This window comes from Palaemon carinicauda, chromosome 6, assembly GCF_036898095.1.
Source record: "Palaemon carinicauda isolate YSFRI2023 chromosome 6, ASM3689809v2, whole genome shotgun sequence".
NCBI lineage: Eukaryota > Metazoa > Arthropoda > Malacostraca > Decapoda > Palaemonidae > Palaemon > Palaemon carinicauda.
In genome coordinates, this window is record NC_090730.1 from 33,101,062 (window position 1) to 33,122,715 (window position 21,654).

At 42.8% G+C, this 21,654-nt stretch overlaps 1 protein-coding gene across 1 annotated transcript in view; it reads left to right on the top strand.

Moving 5' to 3' along the window:
* Positions 1-20,001, top strand: part of LOC137642070 (RNA-binding motif protein, X-linked 2-like) — a 137,271-nt gene extending 117,270 nt beyond the window's left edge. The window contains exon 5 of the mRNA XM_068374627.1: positions 19,107-20,001. Within this exon, the coding sequence (XP_068230728.1) occupies positions 19,107-19,732 (626 nt within the window). The 3' untranslated portion in view covers positions 19,733-20,001. The remainder of the gene's footprint in view (positions 1-19,106) is intronic.
* Positions 20,002-21,654: the final 1,653 nt, after the last annotated feature.

Here is a 21,654-nt window from a genome sequence, read left to right on the forward strand (position 1 = left end):
CTGTCTAAAACTCCACTAGAGGATCCTCATATGGGGCTACATATCGAGGTAGTTTCTTGAAGATGCTCGTGATGAAGAGGTCGATCTGCAGTTCTGGGACTTGCTCCCATCTGGGAGGGAATAGGTCTGCGTCCATGGACCATTCCAACTCTATCGGCTTAAATCGAAATAGAGCATCCACTGTCACATTGTGGATCAATTGTGTATGAACTGCTGACAGGTGCCATCCCTTTAAGAAAGGGATGGGTAACTTCACCTAGATTGTATGAGACGTTCCTTAGCATTGTCGATTGCGACGTCTCATTATTGCTTCAGTGTCCCAGATCAGTCGTAGGAAGTCTGATCTGTGTGGAGAGAGCTGCTCCACTCATGACAGGACCAGCATAGTCATGGGACTTTCGGGGTTTGACTTTTGTTAGAGAAGCGATAAAAGAGGGACCGATATTGGTCTTTTTAGATCTCTTCAAGCGTTTGATGCGTATTTTCTCCAGGCTCTTGACGCATCTTTCTGCTGTGCTCTTAGCACTAGGTCTGTCACTAATGCAAACTGGGGAGAGTTCAGAGCTTCTCCCTGTTAGCGTCTTGGAAATCTGACTGATTATCTGAGTCTCTTGACCAACCTTGCAATCTCCTTTAAAATTCCCAAGGGAAAGGAGAGTTGGTGTGACCACAGGCTTCAATGGTTTTTCAGCCATTGAGACCTTTGAGCTGGAGAGAATCGAGACTTCTTGAAGCTTATCTTGCATCCAAGACGTCCCAGGAACCGGATCATTTCCTTGGATGCACATAGACCAGCCACTTCGGGTGCTGCCCACCCCAGCCTCTCGTCCAGGTACAGTAGGGTCCCGAATTATGCGAGAATTTGGTCGATGAAAGGCCTCGTGTAATTGGAAATTCGTATATTTCGAAACACATCATGGCGGCAAACAGCAACCTACCCGTCAATTTTTTTTTCACTCCATTTCTAGCTTTCTAGCTATATATATACTGTATATACACTGTGTGTGTGTGTGTATGTATGTATGTATATATTATATATATATATATATATATATAAAACATATATATATATATATATATATATATATATATATATATATATATATATATATATATATATATATATATATATATACTGTAGCTTTTATCTTAACAATACTGTAAGAAATCCTTCTTATAGATTTTTTTTATAAAATACTGTACAAAATTTCTTTTATGGATAAATAAAACAATAAAAAGTTGTTAAAGTTTTGATAATTTTCTATGACTGTAGTATTTACTACTGTACTATGCATAGCTTACTGTTTTCAGTATTTTCCGAATGATGTAGAATTATTTCCTATAGATACAAAAAACAAAAAAGGGTTTTCAAGGTTTGATACAGTACGTATCTAGCAATAGTTAAAAATTACAGTATAGTACTGTATATCCATGATGACACTCCCACACGTAAACACGGCCACTAGGCGCAAGTGTGCAATAGGCTGCTGTACGATAATCACGCTTTTTTTGCCCTGAGCGGTCATTTCACTAATGATAATTTTTCAAAGTTAATATAATTTCTTTATGCTTATAATTCGTAATTATAGTTAAAAGTAGGGATATTAATTAAATGGTTGAGTAAAAAAAACAATTAATACTACTATTATTTAATTTCAAATGGCTACATAATACTAAATATTCTAATGGGTTCTTTTTATCTTCAATCGTAAATCTTACGCCTGGATAAGCAACAAAAGGAAAGGGATAGGTCTCTCTCTCTCTCTCTCTCTCTCTCTCTCTCTCTCTCTCTCTCTCTCTCTCTCTCTCTCTCTCTCTTCATATCGTTTCCTGTATAGTTTTCAAATATGTTCGTCATACATTTGTACATTATTTATCCACTTTATTCTCTCTCTCTCTCTCTCTCTCTCTCTCTCTCTCTCTCTCTCTCTCTCTCTCTCTCTCTCTCGGCGTTTCCTTTCCCTTTATAGTTTTGTGAAATTTCGTTGTCCAGTCATTCGGTAATGAGAAGTCATTTTCGCTTTCGACATCGAAAGAAAACTTTGTTTCTTCAATATACTCATCACTGGAGGATTCAGAACTAGTGCTCTCATTATCAAACAGGTTATCATTATCAAATTCCACAACAAGAATATCATTTATTTCATCTAAAGAAATAACCTTCCTCTTTAGACCTTTCATTACAAAAGGAACAACAAATAACCACTTATGCATGAACGCCCGAGCGCACTGATAGGAAACCAGTTCAAACCAGAGTTTTGTAACATCAAGCTACCTTCAGAAAAATAGTTGCCAGACATCATATAAGTTTCTATTCACAGTCCCCATATGCTGAGAGTGTTGCCAAGTGGTGATCCTATACTTACTATACGAGTAAAGTAACATCACGAGACTGACGGCTTGTAAAAGGCAATTAAAGTCATGAACGGAATATACAGTTGAAGGCGGTACCGAGTAGATCGTGGTGAACGGTTTATCACGTGGGTGACGCTTAACAGGTTAAAAAAACATTTTATATAGTTCGGTATTTTCTCTATCCATCCTCTCCCAGAAAACCTTCAAATGTGAATTATCGGAATGTGTGCAGATCTTGGCAGTGCGATAACTAGTTAGCGACTGAGAATAAAAAAAATAAAAAGCCCGATTGACGAATGACGATGCTGATGAAGAGGATATCGAATACCGATTTTTCCCTAATTGATTTTTTCTACGTTCTGTCTAATCCAATGTACAGTACATTCTCATGTAAAGGGCGAACCCCAACATTTCTTGATGCTGCTACACTTTAATTATAGATATTTTACCACCTATTTATAATCTTTATTTATAATAACATCTTTAGTAAAAGCTCTTCAATATCACTTTCAGGAGTAAATGCGTTTATGATCGACGATGAAACGTAAAAAAAAAAACGTTTTCCTTTTAAGAAGGCGTTTTTTTAGGAAAAAAAAACAACACGAAACAAAATTGCTCATATTTCATATATTTTGATTTTCTAAGGATAAATAAAACATTAATTATAACATTATTATTACATAGTACCTGGTAAGATATCTTTTGCCGCAGAAGTTAACCTATAGACAGATGTTAAAATTGGTTAGCGAGTTCGTTATGATCGGCGATGGAACGTACTAAACAAAGTAATGGGTTTGGTTGTGGTGACATGTTTGGCAGTAGCATGATATAAAATAGTCTTTATTTTGATGGTTTTTAATTTAAAGTTTAATGAATATGGATTTTTCACCATAATCACAACGTAAGTATAAAAATTAATTAGTACAAATATGGAATATTATACATATAGGTGTTGGACAGTTAGGCTAGGCCTAGCGACAAGTTCACACAACAGATGGGCAAACCTTAACATTTTTCATCCAAAACTAGTCTTAAAATGTTTGAACAGAAATCTTTCTCTCACATTCTCCCCCCCCCCCCTTCTCAGACATCGGGGAACCATCACCCCCCCCCAATACAATTAAGAAAACAATAGATTTCCTACGCTTCGCGGTGCTTGACTCGCGGATTTAGAATGCTCCTCGCAAATACAGGAAAATTAATTTTTAAAAACTATCGATCGCGTAATTGAGGAATCGCGTAATTAGAACACGTGTAATTCGGGACCCTACTGTATATTGTTACCTGAACCATTTCTAGGCTTGGTTTTTATGTGACTAAGTCTGCCAATCCTATGAAGATATTTAGGACTGTGTCTAGTCCGAGACGTATCTTTCCTAGGATGTATGTTACTCTCTGTAACTTGAATTGTAGATAGGAGGGAAGGGAGTGATTGACTGGAAGTTGCCACCGGACATCTTTCAGGTCTGACAAGACTACGAACACCCCTTTTTGAAACAAGGTCCATATGTTCAGAAGGATTAACATTCTGAACTTGCTGTTTTATATGAACTTGTTGAGTGGCGACAATTTCAGAATGACTCCGAGATTTCGTGAGTCCTTCTCGTGAACACAAAACAGCCTTCCCTGGAACTCGATGGACTATAGTTTCCTCACCACCTGTATGCTCTAGAGCTCTCAGGTATACTCCTCCAGGAGGGTTTTGGATTGTAAGAAAAGGTAAGGAAATTATGGTGGATACATTTCTGTTTCCCATCATAGTCCCATCTTGATTAGGCCTTGGACCCAAGGATCGAAGGTCCGACGATCCTGAAAGAACCTCCCTCCTACCAAAAGCATCTTCATGCTTCGAATAATTAGTAGTTGTTCCAACATGGTTACTTACCCAGAACTACCTTCTTAGGAGTTACTGGCTAACTCTACCTAACCGAACAGCTTTTTGTATAGTTTATCTCCCCCCTCTTCTCGTTTTATACGGGGTCAACCTCTGGCAGTGTGGTACATGCCCGAGGCGACCCCGGGATCAGGCAGCGTGATATCTAAGGTCGACTCTCCAGTAAGTTTCTGGTCGCGACGTGATATACATCTCGCCGCGCTCTCTCTTACCTGTGCGACCCTCGTGTCCCCCATTCCTTTGTGCTTACCGCGTGTTGCCCACGTGTTTCCATTTCACTTTCCCGTTCATCCTTGTGTCTCTTGGTGTGTTAGCGTTGTGTTATGGAGCATCCTCGTCGTTGCCCTGGGCCTGTGGCTGGGATGTCTTGCGGGGCTTTCCTCTCCAAGCCTGAGGTTGATCCCCACTCCCTGTGTTCCACGTGTAGGGGGAAAGTGTGTTCCCCTACCTCTACGTGCCCGGAATGTGCTGGTTGGACTGAGATCCAGTGGGTACGCTTCGGGACAAAGAAAAAGAAGGCAACTAAGAAGTTGCCTAAAGATTCAAGCATTTCTTCTCCAGCAGGTTCGCCAGACGATTCGGCAGACCGTAGCACCCGCTCTTCTCCCCCTACCCAGCGTAGGGGACGAGGTAAGTCAGTTGCGGGGAAGAGGCCCATTGCCCTTCCCCAAGAGTCTGATTTTCCTGTGGGGGATGTGTCCAGTGAGGGGCAGGCATGTGTGGGGCCTGAGTGGAGTGCAGAAGTGTGGGTAGGAGGCGAGGGCCTGGTGCCCGCAGGTCCCGTCGCCTCGGAAGATCCTATGTGGGGTAGGCCGAGTGCCGATACTTCCCCTGCCTCGTGGCGTGTTTCGAGTGCTTCGACCGCCGGGGGACACACGGAGAAAGGTAGTTCGACGTCTTCGGACCCCGCCACGTGGGTGAAACCTAGGACTCCCTTCAGGTCTCTCGTTAGAGAGCAGGTAGATCAGTGGCTCTGTAAAGGACTCGCGGGGACCCCTCCGGCTTCCTCGGCTACGCTACCCCCCATGTTTCTGCAACCGCCCGCACCTGAGAAACGACGTGATTTTCCCCCCACGGTCTTGGACGTGTCGGCCGGTCGGAGAGCTCCGTCCTCATCCTCGTCGTCGTCGTCGTCATCAGACTCTTCGTCTTCTTCGTCATCAGAGGACGAAGACAGGAACCTGATCAAAAGGAAGAGGGAGAAATCCCGAAGGAAGAAAAAGTCTCGTTCCCGCTCGAGGCATGGTAGGAAACGGTCGAAGTCCTCTAAGAAAAAAGCGAAGAGGAGTAAGTCAAAGGACTGGGTGAATGTCACAGTGCCCCTGAGCGAGCTGTTTAGGTTTTCCACAGCCACGGCCGCTTCCGGGTGGCTCCCTAGAGCCTCGCCTTTGTTGTGTCACCCTCCTAGCTCCTCCTTCGACCTAGCCGCCCGGAGGGAGGGCTCGAACCGAGATCCCCGTGCATTGTTTAACCCTACAGTAGCCTCCGCCCCTTCTTCCCTTAGGAAGGATATAAGGAGTATGAAGGAAGGCTTAGCGTCGACCACGGGCACCTTGGAGGCCTTCCTTAAGCACCAAGGGCGCCCGTCGGTCCGCATGGATCCCCCATCCACGGAGCCCCCCGTGGAACAAGGTACTCCCATGACAGATGCCTTTGTATCCACGGGGCAGACCATACCACTGGCAGGCTCGGAGGACGTTGGTACTCCCATGACGGATGCCTTCGTCCCCACGGGGCAGTTCGTACCACTGGCAGGCCCGTCGGGCGTTGTTTTTCCCACCCTCACGGCTTACCCCCGTACGTAGGAACTGGTGACGGAAGACCTGGTGGAAGGAGGGGAGTGCTCGACGGATGACATCTCCTCCTACCGTAAGGTACTGGCCCTCATCCGAAGACACCACCGGTTGGATGAGCCTAAGCCCTCAGCTGCAAAGGCAGTACTTTCCGGACTGTCCAGGATGATCGACAGTCCGGTACAACAAAAGCCATCTCTGTCTCTCCCTCTCGCTCAAGACGTAAAGCTGGGGATGGAACAGATCGATGGATACTTGACAGGACTAGCAGAGGCCCCCAGAAGTCAGAGTTCCTCCAAACTTCTGCCAGGCCTAAAATCCCAGAAACGTTTTTACGTTCCCGAAGGGCATCGCGGCGGTCCCCGTGCGGTGGAAGCAGCGTTGTCCGCGCTGAACCAGGGAACCTCGGAAGACAGGGCATCCACGGCCCTCGTGTGCTTTTCCCCGACGGAAGCATCTATGATGGAGGACATGGCTCAGGACCTGGTCTACGTGTCCTCCAGGTTGGATTGGTGGTCGTGCGCTTTGGTGGGGTTTCAGGCATTACACGACCTCTCCCTTCCAGAAAATCAGGCCATGCTGCGGGACCTTGTTAGTTCTGGGGGCAAGGCTTTCAAATTCTTATCGTCCCAGTCTCTGACGGTAGCTTCGAACTGTGTCCTGAGAAAAAGAGATACTGTTTTGAGCAAACTAATGCGGAAGTTGCCTGACAGGGAAGCAAGGAGACTGAGAAATTCCTCCGTGTGGGGGAATGACATTTTCCCCATCAAGTTGGTAGAGAATACTGTGGAGAAGGTGAGGAAAGTGAGAGAGACGGATCCTAGGCCCCCGCCTATGAGGAAGACCACGTTTAGGAGAGCTCCAACGGACGTCCCTCACTCCTCACAGACCACACGACTTGCTTCCCAGAAGAGAACTTCCTTCAGCCCCTTGGCTTCAAGCCTCGCAACAGCCCACCCGTAGGACCACGGCAGGCCCTCAGTCAGCCTACAGACCCTCCTATGGTAACGCTAGGAGAGGTAGATCTGGCCGCTCCTCCAGGAGAAGGTAGGAGGAGAGGCCCCCTACTCCCGCAGGAGCCCCTAGTAGGGGGATGCCTCAGACATTTTTGGCAAGCATGGCGGGATCTCGGTGCGGATCCCTGGACGGTGACGGTCCTGAAGGAGGGCTATAGACTCCCGTTCCTGGAAGAGCCTCCCCCTCTCATCCCAGCCCAGAGGGCCGATTGGCTGGTTCCAAAGGAGCCCTTGAAGAGGTTGTCGCTACGAGAGGAAGTAGCGACCAGGATCAACAAGGGAGCTTTGGAGACAGTGGAGAACCCTGGCCCGGGTTTCTTCAGCAGGCTCTTCCTGGTGGAAAAATCGACAAGAGGGTGGAGGCCAGTCATAGATCTCTCAGCCCTCAACAAGTTCGTCTCAAAGACAGAATTCAAGATGGATACCCCCAAGACAGTGATCGCAGCCTTGAGGGAGGGGGATTTCCTCATGTCTCTCGACCTCAAGGATGCCTACTTTCAAATCCCTGTACACCCCTCCAGTAGGAAGTTCCTCAGGATCAAGTGGGAGTCCAGGGTCCTGCAGTTCAAGACCCTGTGCTTCGGCCTCTCAACGGCCCCGCAAGTGTTCACGAGAGTGTTCGCCTCGATCTCGGTATGGGCACACGAGAAAGGAATTTGACTACTCAGGTACCTGGACGACTGGTTGCTGCTTTCTGCCTCAAGGGAACAACTGAAGAAGCAAGGCGATATGTTGCTCGACCTCTGCAAGGTGTTAGGGATCACGGTCAACCTAGGGAAATCCCAGCTAGTCCCCAGCACCAGGATGACTTACTTGGGGATGGTCCTGGACACCCAGTTAGTAAGGGCCTTCCCCTCAGAAGAAAGGTTGGCCAACCTGGAACGTATCCTTCAACCCTTCCTGACGGGACAACCCAGGAGGGCCAAGGACTGGCAGAAGTTACTGGGTCACCTGGTTTCCCTGGAAAAATTAGTTCCGCAAGGGAGACTCAGGCTCCGCCCGGTACAGTGGAATCCAAAGGAGTCGTGGGTCCAAGGCAAGGAACCCCACAAAGTAGTGCTAGTCCTCCCGAAGACGAAAGAGACCCTTCTTTGGTGGAGCATCAGGTCAAACACGGAGAAGGGAATGCCCTTCGCCTCCGACCCCCCGGAGATGGTGTTGTTCACGGACGCATCGAAGGAGGGCTGGGGAGCGCACCTGCTGGGAAAATCAGCAAAAGGGCTGTGAACATCCTGGAGATGATAGCAGTTCTAAGGGCGTGTCGACAGTTCGCACACTTACTGCGAGGGAACACTGTGGCGTTAATGTGCGACAACGCCACAGTAGTGGCGTATGTAAAGAAGCAGGGAGGCATGAAGTCAAAGGTCCTCTGCGCCCTAGCCACGGAACTGTTGGAGTGGGCCACAGAAGAAGGGTTGGAACTGACGGCAAGGTTCATTCCAGGAAAGAGGAACGTGATGGCCGACGGCCTCAGCAGGGTAGGTCAGCGGGTCAGGTGATAGGTTCGGAGTGGACCCTACACCCGGAGGTAGCTCGAGCAGTCATCCTACTGTGGGGCTCCCCAGTGATAGACTTGTTCGCCACACATCTGAATGCCCAACTCCCCATGTTCTGTTCTCCAATCCCAGATCCGTCAGCAGTGTTCGAGGACGCCTTCAAACATCCCTGGGACGGTCTCGATGTGTACGCCTTCCCTCCCTTCAGTTTGATCAGGCAAGTGCTGAACAGAGTGAGAAGGTCGTCCAACCTGTTGATGACTTTAGTAGCGCCCTGGTGGCCGGAGAGAAACTGGTTCGCAGACCTAAAGGAATTAGCTCTTCGTCCTCCTTGGCCGCTTCCGGACAGGCCAGACCTCCTGCGACAACCTCACTTTCACTGGTGGCATGAAAACCCTCGATCCCTCCGCCTTCACGCGTGGAGGTTATCGAGAAGCTCCTGAAGAAAGAAGGATACTCATCGAGAACTGCGACAAGGATGTCTGGGTATCTACGGCGTTCCTCGGCAGTTGTCTACCAGGCGAAGTGGGCAGTCTTCCTGAAGTGGTGTGCATCCAAAAACATCAGGCCCTTAGGGGCGTCGATCCAGGATATTGCAGACTTTCTGGTGTACCTGAGAGACGACGTGGGTTCGTCCATCCCAGCCATCAAGGGAGTTCGAGCAGCCTTAGGTCAAGTCTTCCTCCTTAGAGGCATTGACTTGGGAGCCTCGAGGCACATCTCGATGCTCATCTGTAGTTTTGAGCAATCATGTCCCCCCCAGGAGGTATGGGTTCCGCTGTGGGACTTGGCAAGAGTCGTCAAAGTTCTGTCAGAACCGCCCTTCGAACCTCTCAGGAACATTTTAGACAGAGAACTCGCCCTTAAAACAGCTTTTCTTTTAGCCCTGGCCTCGGCGAAAAGAGTTAGCGAGTTACACGGCCTCTCTTACGAGGTCTCACACTCCAAAGGGTGGAGGGAAGTTGTCTTTAGGTTCGTCCCTAGTTTTGTGGCGGAAACGCAGAACCCAGCGTGTTGGGATCCTCGGTTCGAGGGTTTTTCGGTGCCAGCCATCCCTCGATCCGGCAACCCTAAGGATCTCCTCTTATGTCCCGTACGAACTATAAGAAAATACCTGGAGAGGACTGATGGTTGCCGCCCTCAGATCAAAAATTTATTCATCTCAACAGGACGAGTGAAGAAACCAGTCTCGAAAAATTCCATCTCTTTTTGGCTGAGACAAGTGATAAAGAGAACCTACGAGGCTTCTGGGACCCCTCTGCCTGGAAAACCGAGACCTCATGATATCAGGGCTCTGAGCACCTCTCTGACTTTTGAGAAGAACATGGCTGTGGGTAAGATCCTGAAGGCTGGGACCTGGTCTCGACAGTCCACCTTCACGGAACATTATCTAAAAGATTGTACGAGAAAATCCTTGGACAAATTTTCTATTGGCCCGGTCGTGTCAGCCCTTCAAGAGATCTAAGGTCATAGCCACAGGGTAACCGGGGGTGTTAATGCCAAGAGACACTAGTTCCTTCCTTAACCTTACCCCCCCCCCCCCCTCCACTTTTTCCTTCCTTCCCCGGATCGAACGGGCCTGGAAGATGAGGAGAAGACCTTAATCACGGAAAGGTATAACCTTCAAGAAATTGGTTTTGAAAAAGGTAAGACATTTAGACACTAAGTGAGTTTTTTGGATAGTTTTCCCCTACTTTTTTGTGCAGTTTTCAAGTGGTCTTAGAATCAAGACCTCCTTAGAGGTTCCCTCTCTCGCGTGCCTCCCCTATCGAATCATGATTCCTGCAGGACACTCCCACCACCTAAAGTGTAAGTCTCCTAAGAAGGTAGTTCTGGGTAAGTAACCGTGTTGGAGCAAATCACAAATTTTTAAGTAATTTGTATTTTTCCTAACATACTAACCTAGAACTACCTTCGGGTTATGGCCCTCCCATCCTTCCCCGAGAACCTGCAGGATCTAGTAATACCTATTCCAACGAAACTTACTGGAGAGTCGACCTGAGATATCACGCTGCCTGACCCCGGGGTCGCCTCGGGCATGTACCACACTGCCAGAGGTTGACCCCGTAGAAAACGAGAAGAGGGGGGAGATAAACTATACAAAAAGCTGGTCGGTTAGGTAGAGTTAGCCAGTAACTCCTAAGAAGGTAGTTCTAGGTAAGTATGTTAGGAAAAATTCAAATTACTTAAAAATTTGTGATGTTTTAACTTTTGACCATCTGCCTGTGGCGCCGTGGTCACTGTAACTGTGGGATGTTGTTGAACAGCCCGGATATTTCCAGCCTTTCCCGTCTTCTTTTTAGGTTGGGGACTCACAACCATGGAAGATTTTCTCTTTGAAAGGATGCCCCACTTTTGGGGAAGACTTATGTTCTTCATGGTGGCGCTCTTAATCACTTTCCTAGCTACCTCGTCTGGGAAGAGGTCTTATAGCATCTTGCTTTTCCAACTAGGGTTGTAGCTTGGATAGTAGTAATAATAATAATAATAATACATGCTCTCCTAGCCTTCATAAAGGCGTAAAGTTCCTTCACTAAGGTAGCCATATGCATTTTGGCTAGGACCATTAGCATGTCTGGGGTATTTTGATAGGTTGAACACAACTCTTAAGTATTTTTGTAGAGAAAGGGAGGCTGCCAGTCTCTCCTTTGTCTCTTGTTTGTTATACAAGAGAAACTCAGATAGTTTAGGGAGACGTTCGTTAAATTGTCGAGTGGCGACATCCGCATCTAATCTTCCTACTGAGAAAGTTAAATGGACTTCCTTCCAGTCCTTTTCCTGTCTGGGAAAGGCTGATGACAGAGGCTTGCACTCCTCGAGTGCAGGACATGGTCTACCCGCCTCCACTGCCTTGGCAACAGATGTAAATGCCTTCCCCATAAAGGGGAATGAGATTGAAGCAGGAGCAAGAAAGGAAGGGTGCCTGTTATTCAGAGAGAATACCTTCAACTCCGAGTAACCCACCTTTTTCAGGCTACTTGACAGGATAGCATGTGCCTTATCATGGTCGAGAATCATGACCTCCTTTGATTCTGTTCCTTTTCTTGACTGGTTCATACCTCAGTCGAACAAAACAATTAGGGAAAGCATCAAAGCTTGGCCAAAATTGGATTTTGTCCAAAGGAACAGCACCCATCTTCTCCGAGATGTAGAGTTTGCCATCTAAAATCGGCATCAGCTCCGCAAACCTCCAGGCCTTATTGCCTTATTTTTTGTTTGGGTTCCCCCAGGTCCCTCAGTGTGAGGCACCTTGTATATCCACCAGAGAGTTGCTAAGGCATCTTCCGGTGTATTTTGCATCTTCCAGTCTTGGATGGTCTGGGATGCATCTTAGGTATTTATCGAGCTTATTCTTAAACACATCTACGCTCACTCCTGATATGTTTCTTAGATGAGCTGGCAGCATATTAAATAGTCGCTGCATTATCGATGCTGGTGCGTAGTGGATTAATGTCCTGTGCGCCTTCCTTAGTTTACCTGGTATATTTTTTGGCACTATTAATCTACCTTGGCTTGCTCTTTCTGATATTTTTAGCTCCATGATGTTTTCAGTAATTCCTTCTGTTTGCTTCCATGCTTGTATTATCATGTAGCGTTCTCTTCTCCTTTCTAGACTGTATAGTTTTAAAAATTGCAGTCTTTCCCAGTAGTCAAGGTCCTTAACTACTTCTATTCTAGCAGTATAGGACCTTTGTACACTCTCTATTTGCGCAATATCCTTTTGGTAGTGTGGGTACCATATCACATTGCAGTATTCGAGTGTACTACGTACATAAGTTTTGTAAAGCATAATCATGTGTTCAGCTTTACTTGTTTTAAAGTGTCTGAATAACATTCCCATTTTTGCTTTACATTTAGCCAACAGTGTTGCTAATTGGTTGTTGCATAACATATTCCTATTTAACATTACACCAAGGTCTTTAATTGCTTCCTTGTTTGTGATTGTCTCATTATTAGGTCCCATGTATGCATATACCATTCCTTTTCTGTTTCCATAATTTATTGATTTGAATTTATCGGAGTTAAATACCATCCTATTTATCTCCGTCCATTCATATATTTTGTTTAGATCTCTTTGTAGTGAGTTCCTATCTTCATCACAAGTAATTTCTCTACTTATTCTTGTGTCATCGGCGAAACTTCTCACTACAGAATTTTCAACATCACAGTCTATGTCTGAGATCATAATAACAAACAGCAGTGCAGCTAATACCGTACCTTGTGCCATGCCAGATATTACCTGAGCTTCATCTGATTTCTTGTTATTTGCAACCACTATCTGTTTTCTGTTTTGCAGGAATTCTTTTACCCATTTTCCTATCTTTCCCACAATGTTATGCTCTCTCATTTTTTTCTCTATTCTTTGTTTTCTTTTTATAGTATCCCAAGTATCATTTTATATCCAGAGTTTCCTCCTTGTAACTGGATATTCCAAAACTTCATTACCAACAGACTGATATATGTTCTTAATATCACACCTTAATTGTCTGCTCTTTGTCTCTTGGGGTTTCTAAGACCACAGATCGATTTATACATTCAATTGAAAAGGTTTCTCTGTTCATCGTCTAGAAGCTTAGTTGTATGAAATCTAGGTATTCTATCTACATTTCTGTTGGGTGCTTTCAGTTTTAATTTTAGTGTAGTAATGAGGAGCTGGTGATTACTACCAATATCTACGCCTCTATATCGTCTTACATTTCTCAGAGTCCTTCTCTCTTTATTTATGGCTATGTGATCTCCTGTATTTGATTTTTGTAATTGCCACATGGTGAAGGTCATGTATATTTGTGGATGTCCTTGTGCTGGAAAAGAGTACCGCCAATAACAAGATTGTTTGTGGAACAAAAATTTATAAAATATGCTCCATATATAAGGACGGAACTTTGACATTCATACCACTTAATAAGGTGACTTATGACATCTTCAAACTGCATAGGTTTTTTGCCTCTGACCTTCGGTTTTGCGACTCCGGGGTGATTTATTCTGAAAATTAGTGTTTTTCAAATTCTATCGTCTCCCTTGATGATTAATATTAAGACCTGGGATTACTACCCTATATAGACCTGTTGTAGACCTCCAATTAAACAGTTTTTTTTTCTAAAATCCATTGTTTTTGCTAGATATAAATTTTTTCATAATGATAGAAAAATAAACCCCATAAATCAGGGAAAAAATTAAGAAAAAAATATGAAAAAAAAAAATATGAAAAAGGGCTCTTATTTGATTGTTTTATAATGTCTTTCTAAGTTATATACCGAATTTCAATGCTATATCTTTAAAACTAAGGAAGAAGATTGAATTTGAAGGTCAATAAGTATAGTTTTGAGATGAGGGCGTACAAAGTTTTTCTTTGTATTTTTACAAAGACAATATTAACAAATTATGATTTATGACTTTTATGTTAATTTTTTGATATTGATAAACCAAAACAATGTTATTTGTCATAATCTAATCATAAATACATACATATACCAAAGGCACCTCCCCCAATTTTGGGGGGTAGCCGACATCAACAAAGAAACAAAACAAAAAGGGGACCTCTACTCTCTACGTTCCTTCAGCCTAACCAGGGACTTAACCGAGTTCAGCTGGTACTCCTAGGGTGCCACAGCCCAACCTCCCACATTATCCACCACAGATGAAGCTTCATAATGCTGAATCCCCTACTGCTTCTACCTCCGTGGTCATCTAAGGCACCGGGGGAAGCAGCAGGGCCTACCGGAACTGCGTCACAATCGCTCGCCATTCATTCCTATTTCTAGCACGCTCTCTTGCCTCTCTCACATCTCTCCTCCTATCACCCAGAGCTTTCTTCACACCATCCATCCACCCAAACCTTGGCCTTCCTCTTGTACTTCTCCCATCAACTCTTGCATTCATCACCTTCTTTAGCAGACAACCATTTTCCATTCTCTCAACATGGCCAAACCACCTCAACACATTCATATCCACTCTAGCCGCTAACGCATTTCTTACACCCGTTCTCTCCCTCACTACTTCGTTCCTAACCCTATCTACTCGAGATACACCAGCCATACTCCTTAGACACTTCATCTCAAACACATTGAATTTCTGTCTCTCCATCACTTTCATTCCCCACAACTCCGATCCATACATCACAGTTGGTACAATCACTTTCTCATATAGAACTCTCTTTACATTCATGCCCAACCCTCTATTTTTGACTACTCCCTTAACTGCCCCCAACACTTTGCAACCTTCATTGACTCTCTGACGTACATCTGCTTCCACTCCACCATTTGCTGCAACAACAGACCCCAAGTACTTAAACTGATCCACCTCCTCAAGTAACTCTCCATTCAACATGACATTCAACCTTGCACCACCTTCCCTTCTCGTACATCTCATAACCTTACTCTTACCCACATTAACTCTCAACTTCCTTCTCTCACACACCCTTCCAAATTCTCTCACTAGTCGGTCAAGCTTCTCTTCTGTGTCTGCTACCAGTACAGTATCATCCGCAGACAACAACTGATTTACCTCCCATTCATGGTCATTCTCGCCTACCAGTTTTAATCCTCGTCCAAGCGCTCGAGCATTCACCTCTCTCACCACTCTATCAACATACAAGTTAAACAACCACGGCGACATCACACATCCCTGTCTCAGCCCCACTCTCACCGGAAACCAATCACTCACTTCATTTCCTATTCTAACACATGCTTTACTACCTTTGTAGAAACTTTTCACTGCTTGCAACAACCTTCCACCAACTCCATATAACCTCATCACATTCCACATTGTTTCCCTATCAACTCTATCATATGCTTTCTCCAGATCCATAAACGCAACATACACCTCCTTACCTTTTGCTAAATATTTCTCGCATATCTGCCTAACTGTAAAAATCTGATTCATACAACCCCTACCTCTTCTAAAACCACCCTGTACTTCCAAGATTGCATTCTCTGTTTTATCCTTAATCCTATTAATCATTACTCAACCATACACTTTTCCAACTACACTCAACAAACTAATACCCCTTGGATTACAGCACTCATGCACATCTCCCTTACCCTTATATAGTGGTACAATACATGCACAAACCCAATCTACTGGTACCATTGACAAGACAAAACACATATTAAACAATCTCGCCAACCATTCAAGTACAGTCACACCCACTTCCTTCAACATCTCAGCTTTCACACCATCCATACCATATGCTTTTCCTACTCTCGTTTCATCTAGTGCTCTCCTCACTTCCTCTATTGTAATCTCTCTCTCATTCTCATCTCCCATCACTGGCACCTCAACACCTGGAACAGCAATTATATCTGCCTCCCTATTATCCTCAACATTCAGCAAACTTTCAAAATATTCCGCCCACCTTTTCCTTGCCTCCTTTCCTTTTAACAACCTTCCATTTCCATCTTTCACTGTCTCTTCAATTTTTGCGCCAGCCTTCCTTACTCTCTTCACTTCTTTCCAAAACTTCTTCTTATTCTCTTCATATGACTGACCCAATCCCTGACCCCACCTCAGGTCAGCTGCCCTCTTTGCCTCACGTACCTTGCGCTTTACTTCCACATTTTTCTCTCTATATTTTTCATACTTCTCTTTACTATTACTCTGCAGCCATTCTTCAAAAGCCCTCTTTTTCTCTTCCACTTTTACCTTCACTCCTTCATTCCACCATTCACTGCCCTTCCTCATGCTGCCTCCAACAACCTTCTTGCCACATACATCACTCGCAATCCCAACAAAATTTTCTTTTGCTAACTTCCACTCCTCTAAATTACCAGTTTCTCTTACTCTCACCTCGTCATATGCCATTTTCAACCTTTCCTGATACAGTATTTACTTTTTACCCCCGGTTTTATTAGCTCTTCAACCCTCACTAGCTCCCTTTTACATCCACCTACTCTATTCCTCCACTCTTTTGCTACAACTAATTTTCCTTCCACCAAAAAATGATCAGATATACCGTTAGCCATACCCCTAAACATGTGCACGTCTTTCAATCTTCCAAACATTCTTTTAGTTATCAACACATAATCCATTAATGCCTTTCTACTACTCTTCCATTTGCCACTCTTACCCATGTATACTTATTATTATCTTTCTTTTTAAAAAAGATAGCACTTATTACCATCTCTTGTTCAACACATATCTACCAGCCTCTCACCACTCATTTTCACCTGGTACGCCATACTTCCCAATGACACCTTCTACCTCTCCAGCACCCACTCTAGCATTTAAGTCACCCATGACAACTACATAATTCCTTCTACCCAGTCCTTCTACACACCTAGTTAATTCATTCCAGAACTCATTCCGCTCTTCTTCACTTTTCTCACTACCTGGCCCATACGCACTGACAAACGCCCAACATTCCCTACCCAACCTAACCTTTACCCACATTAACCTAGATGATATCTCCTTCCATTCCACTACTTTACCCGTCATCCATTCACTGAGCAATAACGCCACACCCTCTCTCACTCTTCCCCTTTCAATCCCAGACACTCTACCTGACCTTTCACCTAACATCACTTCACCCTTTCCTTTCATCTTTGTCTCACACAAGGCCAATACATCCATCCTTCTACTTCTAAACATACTTCCAATCTCACATATTTTACTCTCTATCGTACTACATCCACGCACATTCAAACACCCCAAAACAATATCTTGCTTCTTTAGGCTCCTGGTTAGGCGAGACAGTTGCTCCTTCATCCTTTACTAACTCCTAATATCACCGATATTACCTACTTCTAAACTCTTATTGGAGCCAATTTTCTTCTTCCTTGTGTTAGTGAGATGTTGAAATTGTCTTTTCCTCTTGCATTATGAAATTCTTGCCAAAACCAAGAAAAACAGTTACTCTGTAATTATGAAAGTTTGAGGAATTTTCACAAAATATTCTGTAAACGTATTCTCCGTTGCCTTACAAAGCTCAGTGATTTTTTTTCAGGATTTTGTGTTTCTTGTCCTATACCCCTATATATTGACATACTAGCCGGGCCCCTTAAGCTTATTGTTCTATGTCTGAAAACTTTATTGTTTTTGGTTTCTTAGGGAAGGCAATCATGCAGATATGTGTGATCTTCTGGCCAGTCTCCATTCCCATAAATCATGTGGCATAATAGTTTCAGTTCTTCCTTAGCATCACCCGCTAGACTTTTTAAGAACTCTGCTAGAATATCATCTGGTCCAGAATTTTTACCATTTTTCAGTTCCATTATAGCCGCTGTGATTTCTATCTAAACGTGAGTCCACACGGTCGAACAGTGTCTGTCAAACAAACACTTTTACCATATCCAAATCGAAAGAGTGACGTCATAAGCGTTGAAATAAGGATAGTTGATATGGTTACAAACAGTGGTACCAGGTAAAGTTGTCTACCAGGATTTCTACTCTGTTTACCAGAAAAAGACCGGAAGACGATGTCCGAAGCTGATGTCCGCTGGCAACTCTGTTATCTATGTGTTATAGACTGTGCTTGAGAATCAAGTAGTAGTTGTCAGCTTCAAGTGCGTTGCATCATAACCATAGTACACCATAAGATAAAAGTGCAAGCAAATAAATTTCATTATGCAGCATGATTATTCCTTACCTTTTGAGAAAAATGGAATGATGCATGGAAGAACTAGTTGCAAAGACGGAGTGAAAAGAAAAGCCATTCATCCATTTTAAAGAAATCTCAAATTGGTTATGAATCGGTCTTGAGAAACTATATACTGATTGGCCCAAACGCTTCATACATTATATAAGAGAAGTTAAAACCTTTCATAACTAAGCAGGATACATGCATGAGAGGAAACATTTTTCCAGAAGCCCGTCTAGAGGCAGCACAGAATCACATGTGCCTGACGTAGAACAGTATCCTATCAGTGAAATGAGGATGTTATGGTTATAAAAGTGCAATGTATAGCCTATATTATGCCAAGAAATAACTAATGTTAGAAACTGGTCATACTTTGGATTATGTGCTGTTAACTAAATAAAAATTGTTTCAGAGAGAGAGAGAGAGAGTGAGAGTGAGTGTGAGTGTGAGTTGATACATTTTTGAGTTCTTGGCAGTATTTCTATACCTTTGTCTGGTGAAGATGAAATCAATTGGTACCTCTCTCAATCTCTTGGCGTTTTTCATGAGTACCTTCTCCTCCTGTGGTTTTGAAACCAAGTGTATGTTACTACTAATTTTTGTCTTACTGTACTTTAGTTTTTTGTGCTCATTTCTTTATAGGCTTCTTGGTGCTGAGGAATGGCTTATGGACATTGCTTTTGTAATATAATTTTTGGGTATCCTAAAATTATTCTTTTTCTCTGATCAGAAGACTAACCTTGGTAGATATCAGATAAATATTGTGTTAAGTAGGCATATATTATCTATAAGATAATATTCTAGTTTAAGAAAGTTTTTTTACCACAAGCTCTCATAATCATGCCTTCATACTACACTTTCAGGATATTGTAGATGTAAAATTTCTGCTATTTGATAACAGAACACAAGGTAAAAAATCTGTTCAACTTAAAAATCACTTTAAAAAAAAAAATATTCAACATTAATTCTCCATTTCAGAAAGAATGATCAAGACAGAAAAAGTAGAAAGTCATAAGGTCAAAAAAGAAAAATCAAAGAAGAAAAGAAAGATGCAAGAATCATCATCATCATCATCTTCTGATGATAGTTCACTATCATCCTCCTCCTCTTCAAGTGAAGATTCAGATAGCAATTCCTTCAAGAAGAAGCATAAGCATAAATTAAAACACAGAAAGCATTCATCTTCTGAGGACAGTGATAGCATTCGTAGGATTAAGAAAAAGAGGAAGCACAAGTCAAAAACCCATGCTTATGATAATAATGTCCCCAAAATTAAAGAAGAAAAAAGGGATCTAGGTTATGAAAAATATGAATCGACTAATGCATACTCAAACCAAAATTTGACAGAGAAAAAGAAATTCCTGGATAGAGGGGAGTATGGTGCGAGCAGAAGTCATTTTCAGAGAGACTCATCTAGTAGCAGTTATAAGGGTGATAGTGAAAGATCTAGAGGACAGATATATGAAAATAGCAAAAAGCAAAAGGATTTCCATAGCAAAGAGGAATATCACAGAGATAGAAAAAATAAATATTATGATGACTATAAACGGGATAGGACACGCAGTAGAAGCAGAAGCAGAGAGAAATACAGAAATCGTTACTGAACTAGTTCAAAATTATTGTTCTGTATGTGCATCTTCTGAAACATTGGAGACGTTTAAAGAGTTAAAAGATCATAATTAAAGTGTTATGGGGTACTGCATATTGTATTGCATTTACTATATGTATAATTTCCTTAGAGAATGGATGATATTCGCACATCCAGACCTAATAGTACCAAATAGTAAAGATAATTTTAATAAATTGATATTTTGTACTGGGGATGAGTATATTTTGTTTCCCTGAAAAATACTTATGATTAGACATATATGAATCAAGTTTTTTATTTGCCACACAAGCAGGGGCTATGAATGAGGATGCCATTCCTCAATGCATCTTAATATTTATATTAAAAAAATGTATAAGTATTTGCATGAAGGAAACTTTCAATATTCTGGTGACATTTACAAGTATTTTTTCCTGTTGGTCTACTTCCACTAGTCTAAACCTGGAATTATGGAACACTGGGGCTTGGAAGAACATTCAGTGTCAAAGTACAACTAGGAAAAAGCTCATCAGCTGCAGCATGAAAAAAAAAAAATAGAGGTTGGAGAGTAAAATTGAAGAATAACCAAGATAAAATAGAAGAGCAAAAAGCGAATTTAGCTAGAGTTGGAAGTCACGCTGCAAAACGATAATATTACGTCTACAGTGAGGTGCGTATCTTCTGGCTAGCCCCATCAGACTGGATTTATGAATTTGGGCCATATAACCCAATGTTGGGGCCTGTAAAGCCATTCAGTGTCCAAGTACCAAGGGAAAACTTTGGAGCTAGACTATGAAGTAAAAGAGTGGTTGAGCAGGTAAACATAAGAAGGGAAGCAGGAATGGAGGTAATGTAAAACTATATAAAGCAAATGTAGCTAGGGTCAGAAGAACATTGCAAAGACCTTTCAGTAATGCCTACAGTGTGCAGCATAAATTACATTGACTGCACAACCTCCCCAATGGGGTAGCCCTGTGAGAGCCTATGAATTGCTTACTTTGTTGGTTAAAACTGCCTTAGAGAATTGTTAATAATTAAACAATTATTAATTGAATTTATTAGTATTACATATAAGATTATTAATGCTGATTATGGACTTGGGTCAGAAGGGGGCTGGAGGTTATTCAGTGTTTATATGCAACAGAGGGTAATACCTTGCAGCTGCAAAATGCAGGAACAGTTAAGAGCAAGGTGAAAGAAAAGAAGCGGGAATAGAGGTACAGTAGAAGGCCAAAAAGTGAGCGAAGCTAGGGTCCGAAAGGACACTGCAAAGACCTTCAAGTGCACTAACAGCACTACTGTCTACTACCTGGTTTCCCTTAGAAAGTTTTGTCTTCGATTTTTATTATTGAATAATGTCATGTGATGCTATTGTAATTTTGTTTTTTACATCTTATTTTGAGAGCTTTAGTATTGTAGTTTGGGTTAAATTTTAAAGGGGAGTGTAACAAAGAATAGTGTATTTAGCTTTGTCAATAATCATTTAAAACTATTTTACCAAAACACAAGGCACCTATAGTTTATTTTTTTCAGGTGATGATAAATATTCTCGAGATATAGCTTGCATAACTAGGGAAGATACAAATTAATTTTAAAATCTGATATTTGTTTCTATTCAAATACAAACCTTTAGTCCTTTTAGTTAGGAGAGACTTAACTTTAAATTTGCAATTCACAACTTGTTGGAGGCATTTCTTACAATCTGGAATGGTAGGAAATTTTACCATAAAATGTACCATTCTCCCTTGTTCCATGATAGGATTGAGGAAGACAACTCAAACAGCCTAATCAGCTAATTTACATGAAATTTTTTACTAGGTCACAGAACTACCTTTTCTCCTTGATTAGTGGGAACCACGTTGGAAATAGTATAAAATCAAGGTTAATGTGAACCAAAGGATTTGTGGACACTCATTATCACTCCCCTTTGTAAAAAGATGG